This window comes from Anomaloglossus baeobatrachus, chromosome 2 (genome assembly GCF_048569485.1).
Source record: "Anomaloglossus baeobatrachus isolate aAnoBae1 chromosome 2, aAnoBae1.hap1, whole genome shotgun sequence".
NCBI classification, from domain to species: domain Eukaryota; kingdom Metazoa; phylum Chordata; class Amphibia; order Anura; family Aromobatidae; genus Anomaloglossus; species Anomaloglossus baeobatrachus.
In genome coordinates, this window is record NC_134354.1 from 46,138,902 (window position 1) to 46,152,625 (window position 13,724).

General features: G+C 48.5%; 1 protein-coding gene across 1 annotated transcript in view; it reads right to left on the bottom strand.

The window, feature by feature from the left end:
• Positions 1–13,724, bottom strand: part of TIAM1 (TIAM Rac1 associated GEF 1) — a 349,052-nt gene that overhangs the window by 104,688 nt on the left and 230,640 nt on the right. Inside the window, 6 exon segments of the mRNA XM_075333370.1 lie at positions 1,641–1,745; positions 4,222–4,392; positions 4,733–4,807; positions 5,766–5,912; positions 10,029–10,214; positions 12,006–12,230. Of these exon segments, the coding sequence (XP_075189485.1) occupies positions 1,641–1,745; positions 4,222–4,392; positions 4,733–4,807; positions 5,766–5,912; positions 10,029–10,214; positions 12,006–12,230 (909 nt within the window).

Here is a 13,724-nt window from a genome sequence, read left to right on the forward strand (position 1 = left end):
AAACCGATGCAAAATAAATAAAAAAAAAAAAAAAGTGTACGCGTCGCCCATACTAACCCTGTTTTATAGGGGTTTGGCATATTGAGGTCCTGCCCATAGGATAAGACTTCAATAAAGCTCCAACACTTGGCAACCTGACGTGCTCCGGCAGTGGGCAGATACAAGCAATATACGGGGAGGAGCAGCTGCTGAAGCAAAATTTAGCTGAAATATGTATCCGCATGCTATATTATGCCATATAGATGTAATAGTGTGGTAGGTGGGCTTCCACTATCAGCCAGATCCGTGGATTACACATGTGGCACATTCACTTCTACTCACGGATATAAGCTGGATCAGCCGCAAGTCTAATGTGTATGGGGATCTCCCGAATGTCACCAAACGGATGATCTCAGAGAGAAGGATCCGCCCTGCTGAATTTCTATGGCAGATCATTTTGCTCTTCAGGAAATAAAAATCACCAATAGAGGGGTCCCGCAGCGGCTCTCAGAGCAGAAGCGCCTGTCTGTTGGCCAAGCTATGGTTCTCCTGAATGTCCCCAAACAGACGGTCTCAGAGAAGCATCTGCCCTGCTGAATTTCTATGGCAGATCATTTTGTTCTCCGGGAAATAAAAATCCCCAATAGAGGTGTCCGGTAGTGGCTCTCAGAAAACAGGAGCGCTTGTCTGTTTTTGGCCAAGCTATGGTTCAACTGACAACCAACTAATGTGTATGGGGGGGGGGGGTTTCTCCCGAATGTCCCCAAGCAGACGGTCTCCGAGAAGAGAAGGATCCGCATGCTGAGTATCTATGGCTGACCCTTTTGTTCTCCATGATATAAATCACAGATAGAGGTGTACCACAGCATTTCTCAGAAATCTCAGAAAACAGAAGCACTCGTCTGTTGTTGACCAAGCTATGGTTCTCTCGAATGTCCCCAAAATAGACGGTCTCCAAGAAGAGAAGGATCCACCCTGCTAAATATCTATGGCTGACCCTTTTGTTTTCCATGATATAAATCACAGATAGAGGTGTATCACAGCAGTTCTCAGAATTCTCAGAAAACAGAAGCGCTTGTCTGTTTGACCAAGCTATGGTTCAACTGACAACTAATGTGTATGGGGGAGGTCCCCAGAATGTCCCCAAAATGACGATCTCAGAGAAGAGAAGGATCTGCCCTGCTGAATTTCTATGGCCGACTCATTTGTTCTCCATGAGATAAATCCCAGATAGAGGTATCGCGCAGCGGCTCTCAGAAAAAAGGAGCGCTAGTGTGTTGGCGGCCTAACAAAGAGACAACCAACTAATGTGTATGCGGGGGGGGGGGGGGGTCTCCAAATGTCCCCAAATGAATGATCTCAGGGAAGAGAAGGATCCGCCCTGCTGAATATCCATGGCTGACCCATTTATTTTCTGGGAGATAGATCACTGATAAGAGGTGTCCCGCAGCGACTCTCAAAACAGGAGCGCTCATTTGTTGGCGAGCACATGATGGTTCAATTGACAACCACTTAATGTGTATGGTGGGCTTGATTCTTTAATTCTCTGGTTACTTTGCCCACTGATAACAGCTGACAATCAGGAGTCCCAAAAGAGATATCCTCCTAGATTTATATATTGAACAATATTTAACAAACAAAAAAAACACAAGAAATATTACCAGCTCGTAGATTTCCTCCTCGTGTTTCGGGATATATTGCCGAGGTTGGTTGTCAATTAAGAACTTCAGGCGAAGATAATGAGCGTTGTAGTCCAACTTGTGAGTCTGCAACATAAGTTAAGGTCAGTTTTAGTGACAGGATCACATGAGAACATACTGCATGTTTGCGGGAGGGTTAGGGGGACGACTGGGATGCGGAGATAGGAGGAGCGGGACGTCGAGGTCCAAAACATCTGTAGACTATCATTACTCAAGTCGGGGAAAGCAAGTCACCAGTGACCACCACACCTTACTATAGAAAGCACGCCTAACGTGACAAGCTGAACTCTGCTACATCTGACTCTGCACACAGAGGAGCCTGCTCTGTAGACGTCTATGCTCCCCCAGCAATGTGAACAATGCACCAAGTCAAACTAATAGGAAACCGCCACTACCTGCAAGATGGAAACCGGAGGCCACTTAGTTAAGAGGCGTTCCCATTTCTGAATGTGATGATCTATTGCTAACTTAAGTGTCTCTTTAAAGAGGACTAGTCACTTGCCATAAATGTGTTATTTCCTGGTGTAAATGCCGCTGATCTTCTGAATCCGGCGCTGTTTTTCTTTTCTTCCTGCGCCTCTCCATTCCTCAGATATGCCCTTCTATTCCCTTTATGTAAATCTAGTCTTTTTATTCAAAGGGGCGGATCCTCAAAAAGACACCGACCGAGAAGGACACGCCCATGTTAAACATGCTAGATTTACATACAGAGAAGAGGAGGCCATATCTCAGGAAAATAGAGGAGCAGGAACAAAATAAAAACAGCGCTGGATTCAGGAGAACAGCGGCATTTATATCTGGTAAAAAGATTCCATATTTATGGCAAGTGACAGATCACCTTTAAGTCACATTGGGGTTTTGACTCCTGAGAACCAACAGATCCTGAGAATTAAAGGACCCATGAGCAGGGAGACAGCACTTCATTACAATTATGGGGACCGGGCCACCTAGATGGGAAAATAACAAAAGTTTGGAGGGGTCTCAGAAGGCAAATAACCAAGTGGTGGCATATCTTAGCTCCATGCGATGTGAATGCCCCTTTTAATCTTTCTAGAGGCATCAATATACACACAAATTGCATTGACTTTATCATGTCCCCCTAGGACGAGGACTCCTGTCTAATCAATAGACCGTTAATAAGGAGTATTTTCCCTTTAGTTCCACCAGGGGGCAGTGTTACTTAAGGAACCACAAACAAGCTCAATGACGAAGCACAGTAACGAGCGGTGAAGCTGTGGACCCCCTGCACTGCCCGGAGCGGGGGCTAATACGAGTCTTTAATTTAGCATTTACCATCTCATGACCCAGTACATTGACCAACAAGAGTAAGAAGAATCAAAGCGATCAATCATGTCCTTAAGAAACCACTTGTGAAGATTGAGATTAATCCTTTCGCGGGCTGGGTTATGGATTGCAGCATGAGTGGTCATGGTGCGATGCTTCCTTTCTCCTGTGGTGGCGCTGGAGGGAAATTCAGCACTTACTGCAAAGTTTAGCGCTGATCGCTGGGATCTGTTTCGGTGACTGCCAAAATTGAGCTTTTTTTTTTTTTTTTTTAAAGGGAACCTGTCACCATTTTTTTACCCTATAAGCTGCGGCCACCACCACCGGGCTCTTATATACAGCCATCTAACATGCTGTATATAAGAGCCTAGGCCGCTGTGTAGAACATAAAACTCACTTTATAATACTCACCAAAAGCGGTCGTTGCGGTGGATGTGGCTCAGATGGGTGTCTCCGTCTTCCGGTGATGGCGCTTCCTCTTTCGGCCATCTCCGTCGTCCTCCTGAAGCCGCGGTGCATGACGCGTCCTACGTCATACACACTCGCCGGTCCTGCGCAGGCGCACTACAATACTTTGATCTGCCCTGCTCAGGACCTGAATGCCGGCGAGTGTGGATGACGTCAAACGCGTTATGCACCGCGGCTTCAGAAAGACTACGCCGGCACCGGAGGACAAAGACGCCCCTCTGAGCCACATCCACTGCAGCAACCAGTTTAGTTGAGCATTATAAAGTGTTTTTATGTTATACACAGCGGCCTGGGCTCTTATATACAGCATGTTAGAATACTGTATCTGTACCCGGTGGTGCTGGCCGCAGCTTATAGGGCAAAAAACTGGTGACAGGTTCCCTTTAAGCCCTTGGGTCACTTTTTACGAACATGCATTATGGGTGTCCAGCCTGGGCTTTATATGCAGTGTTTACATCACGGCTACATATGCTGTTCTCGGCCATCGCCCTCCACTCTTCGGCTGTGCTGGGGATTTTATCGGAGCGAGATAAGTGCACATCTGTGACAAGTGACGCTACTGGGTCAGTGTGGGGTCATCCGGCCTCCAGATGATGCACGGTCACAGCCAAGTCCAGATCTGGGCTCTACGACACAGCGTGGTGGCAGCTTGCAGCCGCGGGAAAGCCTAATCCACAGAGATCCCAGTAATCCAGTTCACTGCGGCATATTATTGTGTGGATAACATCACCAGGGATAACATCACCGGCCCCACAGAGCAGGTAACGAGGGTCTAAAGCTTCCATATTACCTTGCAGATAAACTCTAAGGCGTCCTTAGCCGTGTCCTCCGGGTGAATTACGATCAGGACAGATTGGTCGTTTGGCAAAGAAACCCAGGAAGGCGTCAGGTACTCGTGGACCCAGATGTCGGTGTCGGGGTTGTGAGGATGAACGCTGGTCAGAGCCACCACCTCCTCCTTCTGTACAGAAACAAACATCACCGGGGATTACTCCATCATCACGAAATCAGCGCCGGGGGAAATCCTGTTACCTATCAGCAGAGTAATCCGCAGCCCCCCCAACACTAAACAGGATTACTATAAACGATTATTAAATCAATCCGCAAGACACAGACGCTGGAGACAGGAGTCCTCACTACATGGCTACATTTCCACTGAGGGCGGAAACACGGGAGGCTACATGGGGACAGAAAGACGAGGATGACTTGGTGACCCCAGCACTCACTAATGGCGGTAAAACTATAGGTACACCGACATTTACAAGGTTACGCTAAAGCCGAGGAGCCCATCAGAAGGTTACCTTGTCCTCCGATGCCGTCTCATCAAAGATTCCTTCCAACGATTTCTTCACAGATTCCGATCCATCATTAAATACCTGGGGAGTAAGAGGCACAGCTAAATGGGAACATCATATTTAAGGAGTACAATATCAAGGATTTTAGATGTTCAGCAGATTAAGGGGGTCTTCACTAGGATAGGTCATCAATATCAGATCAGTGGGGGACAACATACGTCATCCCCACCGATCAGCTGTTGTCAACTCCTGTTGGTTGCTGGATTTTAACAATCTGCACAGCGCAACGACGCCTCCCCTAACAAAGCAGCGCAACAACGACAACCTCCCCCTCTGAACAAAGCAACGCAACAACACCGCCGCACCCCCAACAAAGCAACGCAACAACGACCCCCCCCCAACAAAACAGCGCAACGACGCCACCCCCCCAACAAAGCAGCATGACGACGCCACCCCCCCAACAAAGCAGCACAACAACGACGCCCCCCAACAAAGCAGCACGACGACGACGCACCCAACAAAGCAGCACAACGATGACGAGACACCCCCCCAGAACAAAGCAATGCAACTGACGATGCCACCCCAACAAAGCAACGCAACAATGACCCCCCCCAACATAGCAGCACAAAGACCACCCCCCCAACATAGCAGCACAAAGACGACGCCCCCCAACATAGCAGCACAACGACTACGCCCCCCAACAAAGCAGCACAACGACGTCCTCTTCCAAAAGCAGCACGACGACGCCCACCTCCAAAGCAGCATGACGACGTCCCCCCAGCAAAGGAGCATGACGACGTCCCCCCCAACAAAGCAGCACGGCGACGACGACTACACCACGCCCCCCCAACATAGCAGCACAACGACGACAACCCCCCAAACATAGCAGGACAACGACGACCAAAGCAGTGCAACGATGACAACCCCCAAAGCTGGCAACCATGCCCCCAACAAACCACAGTTCTCGCCAAGCTCAGCGCATGTCATGAATAAGACAGCTCCTTAAGTTCCTACTATAATGGAGTAATCGCCCTCTCACCTGGTTAATGCTTGGTCTGCCTTGTTTCTTCTTAGATGAGGTGTCAAGACCCCAGAGAGAAGAAAACCGGCTCCTCCTCTTACTGGCCGATCTGGACATCGCTTGCGTCCGCCTCCTGACACCGGACTCTCCCGTACGGGCGGCCACCTGTACACAAGCAGAAACTGTGTTACCAATCGCATGGAAAGAAATCTTCATCAGACAAGTTGGAGAGTCGCCTTCACATCCTGTGCGGCCCCCGCTCTCCTCCGTCTACTGTATCTTTATATACACTGAACTCTATCTGTGCTTTCTTTTAAATCTTGTAGAATATTAATAAAATAAATAAAACAATAATTAAAAGGTTATTTTTAAAGTGATAACTTCTTAAAGGGTTTGCCCCAAGTTGTATCTTGCTCTGCCTCCAGGCTTTCTGGGGTGATGGGGGGGGGGGAGGGGGACGCTCACGATGGCTGACATTTGTCACTAGTGCTGCGCCCATGCTGGTGACACGCTGCCTCTGCACCAATGCAGCCCCGCAGAGGCCCTCAAGCAATCCGGAAAGCTTCCGAGCAGCGCCTGCAATCTCTAAAGCAAAGCATTTGTAAAAACAACCACCTCTGATAAGACTGCAGAGGAGGTCGGTAACCCCGAGCAACAGATCGTATACAGTCGATATAAAAATCAAGCCATTGTGGAGCAAGACGACGATTTACAATGGGGTAATTTGTGAAGTGGTTACATTTTACCAACTAACAACACTAAGAAAACACTCCTCGGCATTAGGGCGGGGAGCACCCCCGGCATCAAGGGGGGGGGGGAAGGGAGGGCCTCGGCATTAAGAGAGGGGGGGCCTCGGCATTAAGAGAGGGGGGGCCTCGGCATTAAGAGAGGGGGGGCCTCGGCATTAAGAGAGGGGGGGCCTCGGCATTAAGAGAGGGGGGGCCTCGGCATTAAGAGAGGGGGGGCCTCGGCATTAAGAGAGGGGGGGCCTCGGCATTAAGAGAGGGGGGGCCTCGGCATTAAGAGAGGGGGGCCTCGGCATTAAGAGAGGGGGGCCTCGGCATTAAGAGAGGGGGGCCTCGGCATTAAGAGAGGGGGGCCTCGGCATTAAGAGAGGGGGGCCTCGGCATTAAGAGAGGGGGGCCTCGGCATTAAGAGAGGGGGGCCTCGGCATTAAGAGAGGGGGGCCTCGGCATTAAGAGAGGGGGGCCTCGGCATTAAGAGAGGGGGGCCTCGGCATTAAGAGAGGGGGGCCTCGGCATTAAGAGAGGGGGGCCTCGGCATTAAGAGAGGGGGGGCCTCGGCATTAAGAGAGGGGGGCCTCGGCATTAAGAGAGGGGGGCCTCGGCATTAAGAGAGGGGGGCCTCGGCATTAAGAGAGGGGGGCCTCGGCATTAAGAGAGGGGGGCCTCGGCATTAAGAGAGGGGGGCCTCGGCATTAAGAGAGGGGGGCCTCGGCATTAAGAGAGGGGGGCCTCGGCATTAAGAGAGGGGGGCCTCGGCATTAAGAGAGGGGGGCCTCGGCATTAAGAGAGGGGGGCCTCGGCATTAAGAGAGGGGGGCCTCGGCATTAAGAGAGGGGGGCCTCGGCATTAAGAGAGGGGGGCCTCGGCATTAAGAGAGGGGGGCCTCGGCATTAAGAGAGGGGGGCCTCGGCATTAAGAGAGGGGGGCCTCGGCATTAAGAGAGGGGGGCCTCGGCATTAAGAGAGGGGGGCCTCGGCATTAAGAGAGGGGGGCCTCGGCATTAAGAGAGGGGGGCCTCGGCATTAAGAGAGGGGGGCCTCGGCATTAAGGGTGCTGCTTCACTTAGACATTGGACATGAGCAGTTTCGAGAACGCTCCCCAATAACCGTGCTGCCCTCAATTTGCACTGAAGGGATCCCTTGGTGCCACTGCACTTAGGCATCAGACCTGAGCAGTGCCAATAACGTTCCAATATCACTCCCCAATAACAGTGCTGACGTCTAGTAAACCACATAATATAGACTGATATTTATGGGATCGGATATTTATGGCATCTCATTGTTCGTATTACCGCAGTTTTGTGGCGGGGATCAATCATTGACATTTGGAGAAGGTGCGAGGCTTTCTATAGCGTATGTAGCACACAGATGTCTGCGTCCCCTGTACACATGCGCCATATGGAGAGTCCTGGTCATATGTTTTGCATGTATGTTCCCATATGGAGCGTCCTGCGATCACACGGGAATAACCCTGCACGGAGCGTTCATGTGATCTATCCCCCCACCACCTGTTCCTTTCTTGTACTTTCCGGCACATGGTGGAGTCGCAGCCGCCCTCCAGAACTGTTCTCTTCTGTTCCCACACAATGTCTATAAGAACGCAGAAGGTGCTGAATATTAAATGTTCTGCAGATCTCTGCGCACACGTGTACGGAGAACCGGGAGCCGCAACCTGCGCTGCGCTATTTCTGGAGGAGGCGAGGTTGGGACGCGGGCGTTCTGCAGGAATCCGGGATAATGACTTACATGGGGAAGTAGCAGAAGGCAGATTGCCCGTGGGAGTCACACTGGCAACACAAGTGCCCGTGTTCTCTAACACCTGCTCCTCCTGGCAATGCGTCCCCACTACTAACCACAGGACATGCTCACATCACAAAACTCATCCTGGATTACAAGATCTTACGGTCAAGTTATATCCACCATTGTGATGCCAAATTATCAGATTTTTACAGATTATTTGGCTAGCTCCAAATACAATTCTAGAAGAAAATGAATCATTTGATGCTCATGTTTCCTAATGCTAGAACTGTAACAGGACCCACATCCTCCATGTGCTGTTAAAGAGAATCAATCAGCAGGATTTTTAGGTTTTTGCTATGTAATCTGTCAGCAGCAGCATGTAGGGACAGAGATCCTGATTCCAGTGATGTCTCACTTAGTTTACTGGGTGCAGACGTTATGATAAAAATCAGTTTTCTCTGCTTAGCGCGGCACAGTGGTTAGCACGGCACAGTGGTTAGCACGGCACAGTGGCTCAGTGGTTAGCACGGCACAATGGCTCAGTGGTTAGCACGGCACAATGGCTCAGTGGTTAGCACGGCACAATGGCTCAGTGGTTAGCACGGCACAATGGCTCAGTGGTTAGCACGGCACAATGGCTCAGTGGTTAGCGCTGGGGTCCTGGGTTTGAATCCCACCAAGGACAACATCTGCAAGGAGTTTGTATGTTCTCCCCGTGTTTGCGTGGGTTTCCTCCGGGTTCTCCGGTTTCCTCCCACATTCCAAAGACATACAGATAAGGAACATAGATTGTGAGCCCCAATGGGGACAGCATTCCTGATGATTGTAAAGCGCTGTGGAATAGGTTTGCGTTAAATAATAAATAAATCTTTATTTTTATATATCTGCTGCAGATCTAGCAGAGCTCAGAATGCTGAGCTGTGTATAAACCCAGCCCGCACCACTGATTGGCAGCTTACTGTGCCCTCTGTATATTGATAGAAAGCTGCTAAATCAGTGGTAGAGATGAGGCAGGACTAAGACTCACAAGACACCTAGTCCTGTATTGATAATCTCCTGCTGATAAAACACAGATACTATTTAAACCGCAAAAGACAGCCTATTAAGTGATACATTGCTGGAATCAGGGTTTCTGCCACTACATAGCATAGACCTGCTAACATATTCCCTTTAATACTGGCGGTACGGCAGCAGGTGTGAGTGTAACATCTATCTCCGCACATCACAACATATGGAAGCATGACACAGAAGTGGGCAAGCTATTGGGGATACCTTTTCCACTTCCAGCCAACTTGACTCATGTCCCACCACCACCTACTTGAAGCGTACTTGAGTCCTTTTATTATTTAGGCAAATGCACCTCAACCCACCATGAAAAGGAATCTGTCTGAGCAAAATGACGCTATATAGGAAGCATATCTTTCGATCCAGAACAGATTTATATTTTAGGATGGAGGCCCATGGGCAATGCCTGCATGGTCCGGAGCATATTCACATATCCAGCCTCCTTCCTCGACAGCGCTGCCCTTCACTTTAATGCAGCAGCATCTGGATTGAAATCCTGCGCACATGGCCCCAAACACCGCCGCATGCGTAGAACAACCTGGAATTATCTGTGTATGATCCCCCCCAAAATAAGTAGCGCTGTGCTCATACACAGGATTTCAGGGCTAACATTCTGCTCAATTGATGAGAAGCTTTCCAAAGAGGTTCTGCAGCAGCTGACGGGACACACAGTGCGTTGATGTATATAACAAAAGTCTTGTGTTAGGGATATAGGGACCTAATCCACTTACTAAAGCGTGAAAAGAAGACACGGAGAAGATTCCCAGGCGCCCCATGGCCACTTTAGTTGGACGGCTTGCGAACGCCAGTAAACGTTTTGGGTTTGGCAGCTCGCCGCCCTGAAGGCTGGAGAGATAGCACCGATACCGGAACAAGTCCATCTGAAACTGCTCAAGGTTCTGCTCCCAGACAAAGATCTGCAAGGAAAGAAAAAAAAATATCAAATATTGAAGATGTCATCCCAACATTTCTCATTCTCTTCTTTCGGGAGCCGCGTATAGCTTCACGATGGCTCCTGTAGATGAGGTCAGGTACTGTAACCGCAGTTGTGCTTTTTTTTTCGCCCTATACCGCATGCCCGAACACGAAATCCTCATTATCTGGGATATTTCCAGCAACCATAAGCAGTATTAAAAGTAAACACCTTTTTGACAAAGGTTAATATGTTGCACCGCCTCACAGCAAGTGAACTTATTATAGGTGTTGTCTATTAAGAGCCGTCTGCCCGGAGGCTCGGGTACAGAATGTCAGGTATGGAGAGGAGTCGCAACAGATTTAATTAGGTATAAACATGTCAACATGGAAATTAACAGAGCGTGTTCACTGCTCCCAAGCACCTAAACTAGAAAGTGAGGAAAGTCTGCAAATAGTTTTGATTAAAAAAAATAGGTGTTTGGTGCACACAGTAGTGATGGGCGGACCCAGATGTACAAGTCCGGATCCACGCGGGTTAAAAAGTACCCGAATGCTGAGCCCGGAGTGAACTCTGGGTAACGATCTGGGTCCGGTAATTCAAGTAATAAAATAAAAAAAAAAAAAAATAAAGCAAGTGCGCTAAACTTACCGAGTCTCAAAAACCCCAGTTCCAGCCCGACGCCGGTCCCCATATAAAAGTCTATGGGGATCAGAATCCAGCAGCACTTAAAAATGGTAGTAGAATGCATATGGAGCAGATGCATTATACTTACCGGTCTCCGTGCGGCTCTAACACAACTTTTAGGGCAGCTCATTATCGCTCATACATATTCACTGCTTTGCCCACCCACCAACAGTCCTGGCGTGTGTGATTGGTTGCCTCCACCCTTCGTGGCTTATGTGAGCTGTTATTACCCTCTTATCACCCAGATTGCCACCGCACCATAGCAATCAGGATAAACCGGGTAAAGTTTCGGGATTGTGGCATCTAACAGATGTGAAAATCCTGGGCAGCTGCTATTTTTAGGCTGGGGGGGCCCCCCAATAAGCATGGGTCTCCCCAGCCTGAGAATACCAGCCCCCAGCTATTGGGCTTTATTATGGCTGGTTATCAAAACCCGGGGGGGGGGGGGGGGGGGGACTGCACACTCGTTCATCTTATTTTGATACACAGCCAAGATAAGCGCACGGATGGGGGTTGCAGCTTGTAGCCGTATGCTTTATCTGAGCTGGGTATCATAATATGGGGAGACCCTACGCCAACTTTTATTTTACACCAATCTAGAGGTGCAGACAGGGTCTGTGAATGCAAGCAGTCAAACACGTTGTCCCACAGGGTGGGTGCGTGTTTGGCTGCAACCAATGACAGATGCCAGGACTGACGGTGGGCGGGGGAAGCAGTGAATATGTATGAGTGATAATCAGCAGCCCAAGATGTAGCGTTCGAGTTGCGCAGAGACCGGTAAATATAATGAGCCTGCTCCAATCCCTCTATCCCTTTTACCACCATTTTAAGGCACTGGATTTTGGTCTCCATAAACTTATATGGCTCTGGCATCCAGACAGATATCCGGGATCAATTCTGGGCCGGAACCGAGGTTTTTTTTTATTAAACCCGGTTGGATCTGCTGATCCCAAGTATCTGCAAGTCCACCCATCACTAGTACACAGCTCCACCCTAGGCCTATGCGTCTCCATGATTACAGACCATCGTTCTGAAAGTCAACACAGCCAAGACTACTCCTGACAAATCCTTCCACAATGCCCTTCATTAACCCCGTAAACTTTTTCACCTGGTCCAGGATGGTTTTCTTCTTCTTGGCATCAGTAACTGAGGAAAGCTGCATCTCTCCCATCTTCTTCATCTTCTCATCCATGTCGATCTTTTGCTCCAACTTTTTGATTTCGGACTTGAGGAGTTTGACCGTGTCCTCCTTGTGGTGCTGCCTGGCCACGGTGGTGGCACATGCGGAGTGGATGGCTGTGATCCAGTTCTCTAGCTCTGTCTGACTGCTCGTCTGTAAAAAAAAAAAAAAAAAAAAAGTCAATTCTAGTAAATAATTCCGATTATCATTTTAAAGGGGATTTCCACAACCTCTTTAAACAAACATGGAGAAACCTGGTAATGGAGAAGATGAAAACATTGTGAAAATTATACAACCTCTTTAAATGGCGACCAAGTGCTTTTTAAAGAGGATCCATAATTTGCCATAAAATGTCCTTTTTATGACCTGGTGTAAATGCCGCTATTTTCCTGAATCCGGTGATGTTTTACTTTTGTTCCCGCGCCTTTCCGTTCCTGAGATACGGCCATCTCTTCCCTGTATAAAAATTATCATTTTTAGTCAAGTGGGCAGGATCCTCTTCCTAAGGTCTACGCCCATTTGGCCAACAAGGCTAGATTTTTATACAGGGAAGAAAAGGCCGTATCTCAGGAACGGAGAGGCGCAGGAACAAAAGAAAAACATCGCCGGATTCGGGAGAACAGCAGCATTTACACCAGATTAAAAAAAAATCCATATATATGAGATGTGATAGGTCTTGTTAAGTTACAGTTCTGATCAGTAACTTCAACTCTGCTGTATTACCTAGAAATAGTCTGAAATCTACGTCCTGGTCTCATCTGCAGACCCATATTTTAGTGTGTTCCTCCAATTGTCACATTGCAGCTCTGCCCCTTCAGCATGGCTTCTGGATATAAGCACAAGCCCACCATACACTCAGTGGACGTCAGCTGAAGAGTGGATTTCCAATACAGAAAGGTCAAGATTGTAGAGCACTATCCATCACAGACACTGGGAATATAAAACATCTTAAAGGGATAGGCCTGATTTATAACCATTTTTTTCCTTTATCCGGTCAGATTGTGTGATGGGCGACTAAACCCTCCCCCATTATAGGACAGGGCATAGTTTCTAGTCATGTATTACTATAGATGTCAGAGAAGGTATTGTGGATGGTAAGAGACGAGGTTAGGCGGCATTCTGTGAATGGCGGGTTTTATAATGAGCCTTCAAGTGTTCTAGGCAAATGTTTGACCAAGGAGGTGTCCCCGTCTCCGAGGAATGCCGCGAGCCGGGCTAAAAATACTACACCTCCGCTCTACATCCGGAAGACTAACCACTACAAATCAAGCAACTCTCACTTTATCACTTGGCTTACCCTACTGCGATTTTGGACGGAGATCATAGTTTCTTTTTTTATAGGAGTGAAGGTAAACTTGCAGGCAAACTTAAAGGGAAACCATCAGTAATATTTTACTACTGAAACTAATGCTATGTCTGTGTAGGTCTTAGAAAAACAATAAAAATGATACCAGTCTTGTAGTGATCCCATGTTCCAGTGCTGAAAAAAAACAAGCTGAGCCTGGAAGTGCATCGGGGCGTGTCTACAGAGCCCAAGTGCAACGCCACGCCCCAATGCACACCTAAACTACACAGCTTCATTTCTCAGCACTGGCATATCCAATCACTGCAAGACAAGTATCGTTTTTATTCCTTTACAGGGACATA